At 50.0% G+C, this 10,409-nt stretch overlaps 2 protein-coding genes across 3 annotated transcripts in view; one reads left to right on the forward strand and one right to left on the reverse strand.

Annotated features, from left to right (window-relative positions):
* Window positions 1-2,185, forward strand: part of LOC122373755 (protein melted-like) — a 71,537-nt gene extending 69,352 nt beyond the window's left edge. For both annotated transcript variants that reach the window (XM_043352116.1, XM_043352115.1), the window contains exon 20: window positions 177-2,185. In XM_043352116.1, coding sequence (XP_043208051.1) covers window positions 177-320 — 144 coding nt within the window. In that variant the 3' untranslated portion in view covers window positions 321-2,185. The remainder of the gene's footprint in view (window positions 1-176) is intronic.
* Window positions 2,186-2,461: 276 nt separating this feature from the next.
* Window positions 2,462-10,172, reverse strand: LOC122373759 (nuclear receptor subfamily 2 group E member 1-like). The gene is made up of 5 exons (XM_043352121.1): window positions 9,875-10,172; window positions 9,380-9,520; window positions 7,407-7,502; window positions 3,595-3,963; window positions 2,462-3,178 (listed from the first exon to the last, which is right to left on the reverse strand). Exons 1-5 carry the CDS (start codon window positions 9,876-9,878, stop codon window positions 2,907-2,909), a joined length of 882 nt encoding a protein of 293 aa, XP_043208056.1. The 5' UTR covers window positions 9,879-10,172; the 3' UTR covers window positions 2,462-2,906.
* Between the last annotated feature and the right edge of the window lie 237 nt (window positions 10,173-10,409).

Genomic DNA, 10,409 nt, shown 5'->3' on the forward strand with positions numbered 1-10,409 from the left:
CTAATGCAATTTCTTTGTTCGTGGTTTGTGTTTGAGTGTGGCCGAACTGGATAGGTCATAGGCGTCTGTCTGCGGCAGTGTGTATCGGTGGTCAGCCATTCACAATCGACTTATTGATTTAGTATTGTCAAACTCTTCTGTATAACACATTTTCTGACGTCTCGCTCCCTCTTTAGGACGGTAAGAAGACGGAAGAGTGGGTGCGCTGTCTGTCGGTGGCGGTGGCCCACCAGAACAGCCGACCACGCGCCGACACCATCAGCCTGGGCGTCAACTCGGTGGGCAATCTGCACAGCATGCCGCAGCTGGCTACACTCTGACGCCAGGCACTGTGACCGAGGAGTGTTTACGGTCTGCTGGTAAGGGATTGAGGGTCGTCTTCTGAGGATCGAAGAGGATCGAGCTCGGTTGCTTAGAGACTGAGGGCTGAGGGCTGTCTGGAGCCATATCTGGAGGGCCGACGATCGTACTTTTGGTCGCTTTGAGACTGAATTGAGTCTAGAATCGATCACTGAGGCTCCGACTGCTCGCTGAAAGATTGTGAAGTACCATGATTGGTCGCTTGGACCCTTGACGGTCGCTGGGGCTCGGAGTAGCGCCCTCTTCCGTTGTTTAGATTAATCAGCGTCTCTATTCCGTTATTGACGACTCCATCCCTTAAGTGGAAATTGAGAAACGCCATGGTCTGAGCCCCAACAGTGGGGTGGGCTGCAGCCAGCTTCATCTGCCCGCAGAAGCAGCTGAGCACTGGGAGGACGCTGTTCGTTAATGTTGCACGTGAACGCAGACGGATGGCCTCCTGTATTGGTGGGGCGAACGTGATGTGTAAAGGAGTAACTTGATCGTGGAACGGTGACGCCTGCCTGGTGAGAGGCGTTGTAGAGCTCCGCTGTGAAGCTGAGGCGCCGCAAAAGCATGACGCAGCTAGCTATCCGGCTCAAGTAATGAAGTGACTGATGTTTTTATCACTCGACACAGAGCTGTCTTCCTAGGGAATAATGAGGGGCAGCTGGGCATTCGGTGCTCACGTCGCCAGTTTTATTCTATCGATGGTAGCTGTATGCATTCAATCAAATGGTGGCAAAAGTCACAATGAATATTGTGCTTGGTGTGCAGTTTTTGCGCCCCCGGAGGCACGATTGTCCCACATTGTGCGAACACAACTTATTCTTCCTGGGCTGTTGTAGCATATTGACTTCGTGAGGTCCGTGAAAGAGATGAGAGGTGGTGTTCGCCAACACATTCCTGGGTGAACGCTCTATAGTTGGGCTGTCACGTGATATGGCGTGCTTCCCACTGAACTCCTGCAGGCTCGGTCACGTGGGTCATTAGGATGCCATGCCAGACGAGAGATTTATATTTTGTCAGTGCATAGTATGAGCTCACTCCGCGTGCGATTACCGTACTTCGGGCGGCTGTATGTTCTTGTGCCTTATTTTATGCTCCATGGATGAGGTGCCTTGCGCTCGGGTCAGATAATGCTTCGGCGAGGTTGTCTATAATACTGTATCCGCGTCGCTATTGTAACTGGAATGCTGTACGATCCGATCCGGCCCAGCTAGCTGTGAGGGATTTTAGCATTGACTCGTGTTACCACACGCAATGGTACAAACAGACAGACTGTGGATACCGGCTTGCCGTGGAGCTGCCAGATTTGCGCTGTCTTCCGGCCGCCGGCCTGATTTTCTGACATTCCTGACGCTCTAATTGGGGCCGCGCTTAGATATTAGCTTGGTGTCACTCCAGGATTTCCCTTCGCGAGCTATTGGATGTAACAAGCATGCTTTAAATAACTCGACTGTGGGACATTTTGGTACGATTATTTCCAAGAGGTATACATAATAGTGTGAATGATGTGAATATTATTGCGATCTGCGATTGAGGCTTGGGTATTGGCTGCCATTTTGTTGACGCTATTCTCCTCCCTGATAGATGGCAGCAGTTTCGAGTGTCCTTGGTCGCGTGACATGACCTTTTCCGGTCCGGAAAGTTCAGTGTGGCCACCGTCTTTCACATTTTCCTGTTCGGCCTGACGGTGCCGATCTATTTCAGCTCGGGCATCCTCGGCATTAATTACACGAGATCGCCCCGTTTTGTACTTACTTGAATTTATATTTATGTGTATTTATCGCTGAAGATAATGGCCCGAAGCTGGGCAAATAAATGTTTTATATTTTGTGGTTAATACCTGTTTTGAGGCTTCATGCCAAGGAGAAAATGACATAATGTGAGCGATGATGGCAAAGGATTGGGGGCATTCGAGAGCTGATTTGCTGTAAGATTGGTAGAACGAAAAGGATGTTTTTTGAAAGAGAACGTTATCGTGTTTCAGCGGCGATTGTGACGGGCTTAGTAAGAACAGCTGGTGGCTTTTGCTGGCCCGTGCTGGTAAACATTCGATTTAGCTTTGATGCATGGAACGTACCAATTCCATTTAGAAGTTAATATCGAAACAACACGCAAGTTCATTGGATTTTTTTTTACACATATAGTGCAGTAGAAACTGATACAAGTCGTGCAACATCAATCTGTTGCGACATCCACGAAATAGCATCACTGTCTTCTTCTTGTTTTCTCAGACATGATAATCGTATATGACAAGCTAGTGGCTCTCGGCAGTTTTCACATGCGTGATTGTACATGAAACCCGTATGGTTAATTTGGTTCGGGCGTGTGTGATGAACAATGTATGGCCCTGATGAGACTTATTCAACGGTAACATATCCAAGCCTACGTCCTGGCTATGCCTCCCATCTTAGGCGGATAGTCGTGCCCACATGTTCCGGAGCCCGGAGGTCTGCTCTGGGCACTGGGCAGCTCGACAGTGAGGTTTAATCCAGTGTTCTGACCCAGTCCCGACTCCAGTGACCTGATCCGAACGGGGCTGACCTCCTGGGTCACCTGAGCTACAGCAGAGAGACCGGCCATGCTCCAGGCAGAAACTGAAGCCAGCCTCGGTCCGAGTCCGTGGCAGACAGAGCCGGACGGGCGGCGGTGGCCGCACCCCGAAGCTCTAGTTGCTGAATGGCCCGGCAGAGGGCCAGCAGCTGTAGCAGCTGATGCTGTCGCAGGCGGGGCTGCTGGCGGCAGTTGACGGCCAGGTGGGAGGACAGCAGCTCCTGGAGGTGCGACTGGATGTAGACGACGAGCTGACCTCGCAGCAAGAGCGGAGACAGACCTGAAGCAGGGGCAGGCCGTGTCATGAATTGAAAGCTGAATTTAGTGGAAAATACATCATAATTGAATTGACGGTGTGAAGAACAAATACCTACATATCGACCTTCGTTAGCTGGAGAACTAACAGGGAAACATCAAAGCTCTGCTAAGACACGGGTTAAGATTGATTTTTCTTTGAATGCTACCAGATAATCTCGGCTAGTCATTGAGCACCACTTTACGCATCTATTCCTCACCGGCCGCACGGTATAAGAACCCGTTTAAACCTTGGTTTAAAGGTTTTGTTCCGGCAGCTACTTAGCTGCAAGGGGAAGAAAAATAGCAGGCGATCGAGGCGCCTTTACATCCCGTGGCTCATTTTCAAAACATGCTTTCCTAGTCCACACGAAAAACATCCGACAAAAAAGACAAGCTCACCTGCGTCAAACACGGCCAGCAGCTCGAGCAGCCTGCTCTCCGTCTGATCCAGCCGCATCTGCTGCACGGCGGCCGCCAGCTGCGTCAGCCGGCCGCTGCCCTCCGCTCCGGCGGCCAGCCGCAGCAGCAGCAGCAGCCGCGCGCAGCCGGACAGCAGCAGCTGCTGGTCGCTGGCCGGGAACAGCGACAGCAGGTGGACCGCCTCCGGCACCGCCGCCGCCGTCGCCGCAGACGGTGGGGCGTGGGGAGGGTGGGGAATGTGGGGAGCTCGCGGTGGTGGTGGGGACGGGGCGGCGACTGGCGGACGACGGGAGCTCGAATGACGCGGCCGGGCCCGGCACCGCCGCGGGCCGCGCTCCTCCTGGACGGCTGAAACACGCCGGGATTTTTAGTGGCAAGTTGGTGATGAACGACCCACTCTTTCCTGGCCAATAGGAAAATTAGGGTGCAGACTGCAGGTGTATCTGTTATGGCCAGCAGCGTAGCTCCCAATTTGGTGGAGCAGTATTGAGCCCAAACTGCTCGAGGATTTGGTAATTGATAGACATACCCATCGGTAAGTACCCATTAGGGTGTATCGTCGAATTTTGATTTTTTTTAATCGTCTTCACTACTTAATTTTATTGGTCCCTGGCATGTTTGAAGCCGTAGGATACCAATCAAAAAAATCTAGGACAAAAACCTAGCCTGCTGCGAGCGGTTGAACGGAAGCCTGTCGGGGCGGCGCCAGGCGTTGAAGTCTCCCCGTTAGTTACGCGCACACTAGCACCACGCGGCGGCTGGCGCCGTGCCGCCGCGTTCCCGGTCAGCCGTGTTTTAGCGTTCACTGACGGGTCGAGGTGATTATTCTAAGCTTTCCTAAGAAGCTTCCTGCCCCGCAGCTCATTATTGAGCAAGAATATCGCACAAACTGCATAGAACATTGACATGCAGGTTGTCGGCACATATGGAGAAGGGGATGTTTTGGTTAATGCCTCCTTTAATAGGAAGAGATTGTGGAAGAACAACACATTTCTTTTGGAAATTACTCATCCTCCTTCTTCCTACGTGCCTGCTTTAGTAATTGAAGTACCCCTATTGACTCTATGTTCTTGATTCGGCTGTGTATTTTATGCATGGAATTCCGCTATATTATATTTTCTCGCTCAATGTCCCCTGAGCTATATTGAGGCGTCACGGGACAGCAATGCTCAGCACACAAACAACCGCAGAGAAAAAGTCAATGTGGCCATGCGTTTTGTATGCCAAAATGTGTGAGCCATGGTGTGTACCAGCAGCCGTTGTCACCATTGTAATTTTCACGACTTTATCTTTATAAGGATGCAATTTCCCACTTCCTAGTTCCCAGACTGGGGTTGGAGATATTATAGTTTTACAGAAACATTTGGGAATGTCTGTAATGTAAGTTAAAGCGAATACCGAAAGGAATCCACATATTTTCGATTTCCTGTTTGCTGTATTGCTTATTAAATGCCAGACGTCATGATGGCATGGCTGCGATTGATGGTATGCCGGATGGCCATGCAGGGTACGAACTCACGGTAAGTCAGCTTGGCCGGCAGGCATCAACAGGCACAATAGTCTTACACTGATATAGTCACCCTCAGTTATTCGTCACCATTCAGCAACAAGCCCAGAGCTTCGGGCTTTGAACCGTAAGGTACAGGTGTAGGAGCAAGACATTGCGCCGATTCGAAGGGCTGGAATTGGGCAGCATCGCGGGGGCTGGAATGCGCCTGAGCGGCTGAGACCATCCCATTGGGACGGGGGTGTTCTGGGTGCACTCAGCCGCTCATGCTGGGAAATGCATCCAATGGAGCTCTCCATTCGAATGATTAGGGTGACCTTTAGTCTAGAACAAGGAAGGATGACTGTTGGCTGGTCCCGAGGATAGATACAAAGGACAGGTAATGACATCATATAATGAATCGAAGACGGCCCCGGTCCGATCCTCTGATAGATGTTCATCAACACGTATCTCGTTGTGGACCATTTCGTTTTCCTCCACCGTAGTTTTTGCACCGACCTGAACCGGTTGGAAGGTAACGATGTTCAGAAACCATTAAGATCGTAATTGTATATTCGTTGTATATTCGTTCACTGAGCAGGTAGGACAGGTTCAACACAGTGAAAACCTCATCCTATCATCCAATAATTATAAAGTAGTCTTCATGGAATGGAAAGACTAACCTAACTCAACGAATATACAATTACGACCTTAATGGTTTCTGAACATCGTAATCTTCCAACCCGTTGAGGTCGGTGCAAAAACCACGGTGGAGGAAAACGAAATGGTCCACAACGAGATACGTGTTGATGAGCCTCTATCAGAGGATCGGGCCGGGGCCGTCTTCGATTCATTATATGATGTCATTACCTGTCCTTTCTATCCTCGGGACCAGCCAACCATCATCCTTCTTTGTTCTAGACTAAAGGTCAGCCTAATCATTCGAAACGGGTGGGAATGGGGTAGAGCTCCATTGGATGCATTTCCCAGCATGAGCGGCTGAGTGCACCCAGAACACCCCCGTCCCAATGGGATGGTCTCAGCCGCTCAGGCGCATTCCAGCCCCCGCGATGCTGCCCTTCCAGCCCTTCGAATCGGCGCAATGTCTTGCTCCTACACCTGTGCCTTACGGTTCAAAGCCCGAAGCTCTGGACCTGCTGCTGAATGATGACGAATAACTGAGGGTGACGATATCAGTGTAAGACTATTGTGCCTGTTGATGCCTGCCGGCCAAGCTGACTTACCGTGAGTTCGTACCCTGGCCATCCGGCATACCATCAATCGCAACCATGCCATCATGACGTCTGGCATTTACTAAGCAATACAGCAAACAGGAAATTCGAAAATATGTGGATTCCTTTCGGTATTAGCTTTTAACTTACATTACAGACATTCCTAAATGTTTCTGTAAAACTATATCTCCAAACCCAGTCTGGGAACTGGGAAGTGGGCAATTGCATCCTTATAAAGATAAAGTCGTGAAAATTACAATGGTGACAACGGCTGCTGGTACACACCATGGCTCACACATTTTGGCATACAAAACGCATGACCACATTGACTTTTTCTCTGCAGTTGTGTGCTGAGCATTGCTGTCCCGTGACGCCTCAATATAGCTCAGGGGACATTGAGCGAGAAAATATAATATAGCGGAATTCCATGCATAAAATCGACAGCCGAATCAAGAACGTAGAGTCAATAGGGGTACTTCGATTACTAAAGCAGGCACGTAGGAAGAAGGAGGATGAGTAATTTCCAAGAGAAATGTGTTGTTCTTCCACAATCTCTTCCTATTAGAGGAGGCATTAACCAAAACATCCCCTTCTCCATATGTGCCGACAACCTGCATGTCAATGTTCTATGCAGTTTGTGCGATATTCTTGCTCAATAATGAGCTGTGGGGCAGGAAGCTTCTTAGGAAAGCTTAGAATAATCACTTCGACCCGTCAGTGAACGCTAAAACACGGCTGACCGGGAACGCGGCGGCACGGCGCCAGCCGCCGCGTGGTGCTAGTGCGCGCGTAACTAACGGGGAGACTTCAACGCCTGGCGCCGTCCCGACAGGCTTCCGTTCAACCGCTCGCAGCAGGCTAGGTTTTTGTCCTAGATTTTTTTGATTGGTATCCTACGGCTTCAAACATGCCAGGGACCAATAAAATTTAGTAGTGAAGACGATTAAAAAAAATCAAAATTCGACGATACACCCTAGTACCCATATTCATTTACAGCACCTTTTTTACGTTGTAGCAACTTGAGAACTTTGGACAATTGCTGTTGTGAGTTTCGATGACCACTGACCACTCACCTGTGGGGTTCATGTTGGCGCTGAGGCACTTGGTGAAGCGGCAGGAGGGACACCAGTTCCTCCTGGTCCGATCCACGGGACAGTCGTCCATACCGGCTGGTCAAACGAACGAAACAACTGGCAGGTCAGGGTAGAGGAACTCTATGCCAATTGCCAAGAAAAAACTGCATTACAAATAGTCAAGTGCCTACCTTTGTTCTATTATGTATTTAAAAAAGAAACATCTTAAAGGGACCCTCCCACCTTAACATTAGTTTTGAGTTGAGATAGCCAAATTGGTGGCCATGGCCTGCAAATACCGGTTTGGGCACTCACAACATCGACAAATGCTTTAATTCGGAGATATGGAATTTCAAACTTGCAGTTTTCGGATTCTAAGGGGCTAATGCATTGGTATGCCCCCTTAGAATTTGTGACGTCAGCGGAGGTCTAACGATTTTTAAATCTTTTACTAAAACGTTTGGTAGCACGCGGTGGTATATGCTGCTTTGCGCGCAACAAATGCCGCACTTTCAAATAAAGTCGCTAGGAACAGCGGAGATCCCAGAAAGTAAACAATAGTAAAAGTCTAATATCTTGAAAACCGGTGAATATTTTTCGATGAAATTTGGTAGATATTCGTTTTCGCTCTTCCTGAACCGAGCGACATCACTTTCATGCCAATTCATTAACTTTTTTGAAGGTGGGAGGGTCCCTTTAAGTGATTCGACGTTGGTTGGGAACGCATCATAAAAAGTTAATTCTCACTGAATTGCGTTAAAGGTAGTGTGCCAGCTTTCCTGGACCGTATGGAGTTAATGGCCCAGATAAGGAGAACCGGATTTTTAGAACTTATCCATACCTTCAAAACTCATGGAAACGTCTTAAATTCTTCAAATTTTGAGTACCCCAGTGCGAAATTCGCCCCGACGGGTTGTCGGTCGTACCCCAACCACATTTCACACCACTATGAACAATAAATGCACACACTGAAATCGCTATTACCGATATGCTCATCCAATCAAGTTTCGATAAACCCGTTCATCATCATCTCCTGCGGTTTCGAACACGCCTGTTAGGTGGTGCGGTAGACCGCGCCCAAAGCCAGGGCCCCGGTAACGTGAGGTAGCCGAGTCGGGGCAGCGTGCGCTGACCCAAGCCGGGGCCGCGCGTCCTCCCGGTGTCATGTGATAGCCCGGGGCTGCCCGCGGGGATGCGGTAGACCGCGCCCAAAGCTGCGGCCCCGGCTTGGGTCAGCGCACGCTGCCCCGACTCGGCTACCTCACGTTACCGGGGCCCTGGCTTTGGGCGCAGCTTCTGCTCATACTTTGTGGTGCGGTGGTGGTGCGTCGGGCCGCGCGCTCTGACTTCGGCCAAGAAAAATGCGTCAGCTGATCATTGTCATTTCTGCCACTTGCGTGTGGTGAAATGGGGTCATAACTTAAGAGACGGCTTTTTCATATCAATTATTTTACATAATATCATATTTCAAACCATAAATAATGTTCGACAGCCAAATAAAAGAAACAATACCAATACAGGTTTACAGTTTAAGGCTCGACATTGTGTTGTCTACGATTAGACAGCTGATAACTCATTCCCGTACGTCGTAACTCTATAATGACCTTTGCTTATTGTCACATGTGCGCCGCATTCGCGATTGTTGCCGACGCCTGTTTGCAGGTCAGCCCACTACAGTTGTTATACATATCGAAAAACCGATAAACTTTTAGGCGAAAAAGGCACTATTCCAGGCCTATTTTTGATTTTTTTTTATAGATATTAGGTAAAAACAGAAGCTTCTTATCCTAGGAAAAATAAAATGGGAAATCTTTCAAAGGTGGCACACTACCTTTAAAAACGGACAAATCAATCAGCATTACAGACGGACAATAGCTAAATGCACAGTAAGGCCCCAGCATCAAGCGCAAGCGAACCTGAGACATCAGTGACATTCCATCGGGATATAGAAGTCTACCGATCCGATAACTCACAGACACAGGCGTAGACGACATTTCGACGGACGGTCCGCTTGAAGAAGCAGGAGCAGCCGTCGCAGCAGATGGCACCGTAGTGTCGGCCGTATGACCTGTCCCCGCACACCGCACAGGGCGCCGCGCACGGCAGGCCGCGACCTGGGGTCGACACGGGGTCAACGGACGGGTCGAGGTCATCGGACGGGTCGTGCGTGGGACAGTGAAACGGTTGTGAAGAATTTGCGATTCTTTTAGTTTAAACTTTTCCTCTACTGATTTGAGCCCACCGGCACCAAATACCGGAATGGAAAAAAATATCAGCACCAAAGCGAAGAAGGCTGAGAAGAGTCTCCCAATGCCATCACCAAAAACAGTCCTTGACCACGGGAGGGTAGCCATTTTTATTCAAACCGGTTCATAAATATATGACACCGGCTCATTTAGCGATAATAAACTTCACATGCCAGTTGCCACAGTTGATTGACGGCCAAAGTTATCACTCGGAGTACTCACCCATATTTGCCGTTTCTTGTGTGCCTTTCTGTCCCAGCAGTGACCCAGCCTGACGCCTCGGGGTGACTGCGAAGGGTCAGTCTGTCCATCGCCGGCTCTGGTCACCGGCACCGGCAACAGTATTTACCGGTAGACGGGCGTTCGATTTTTCCATTCAGAGTCGGTGCTCTGAATACATGCGGCCGTCTGACGAGCTAGTCGCTCCCCTACATGAACAATTCGCCGGCGCCTTCACAGTGAATGACTCGTTGACCACACTGACCTGGCCGGCTTTGAGCGCACCCTGCGATAAGACTCAGGCCATTGACGGGTGGGCCGCACGGGGCCGCGCACAATACACCCTCGGGCGATTCGGCCGGTCAGTGCGCTGTCCATAGCGGGCGCGGGGCGAATTGAAAAACGGCGCCGACATCAATGGCGGTGTGCCGTCGGACGGCGACCAACTTGGCCACCGGACAAGTTAGTCAATGGTGAGCGCCGATCAGCGCCCGACGCCTAACGATCAGCGATCGTGCATACTGACAGCCAAAGAGCG

This window comes from Amphibalanus amphitrite, unplaced genomic scaffold (genome assembly GCF_019059575.1).
Source record: "Amphibalanus amphitrite isolate SeventyFive unplaced genomic scaffold, NRLGWU_Aamphi_draft 001546F_arrow, whole genome shotgun sequence".
NCBI lineage: Eukaryota > Metazoa > Arthropoda > Thecostraca > Balanomorpha > Balanidae > Amphibalanus > Amphibalanus amphitrite.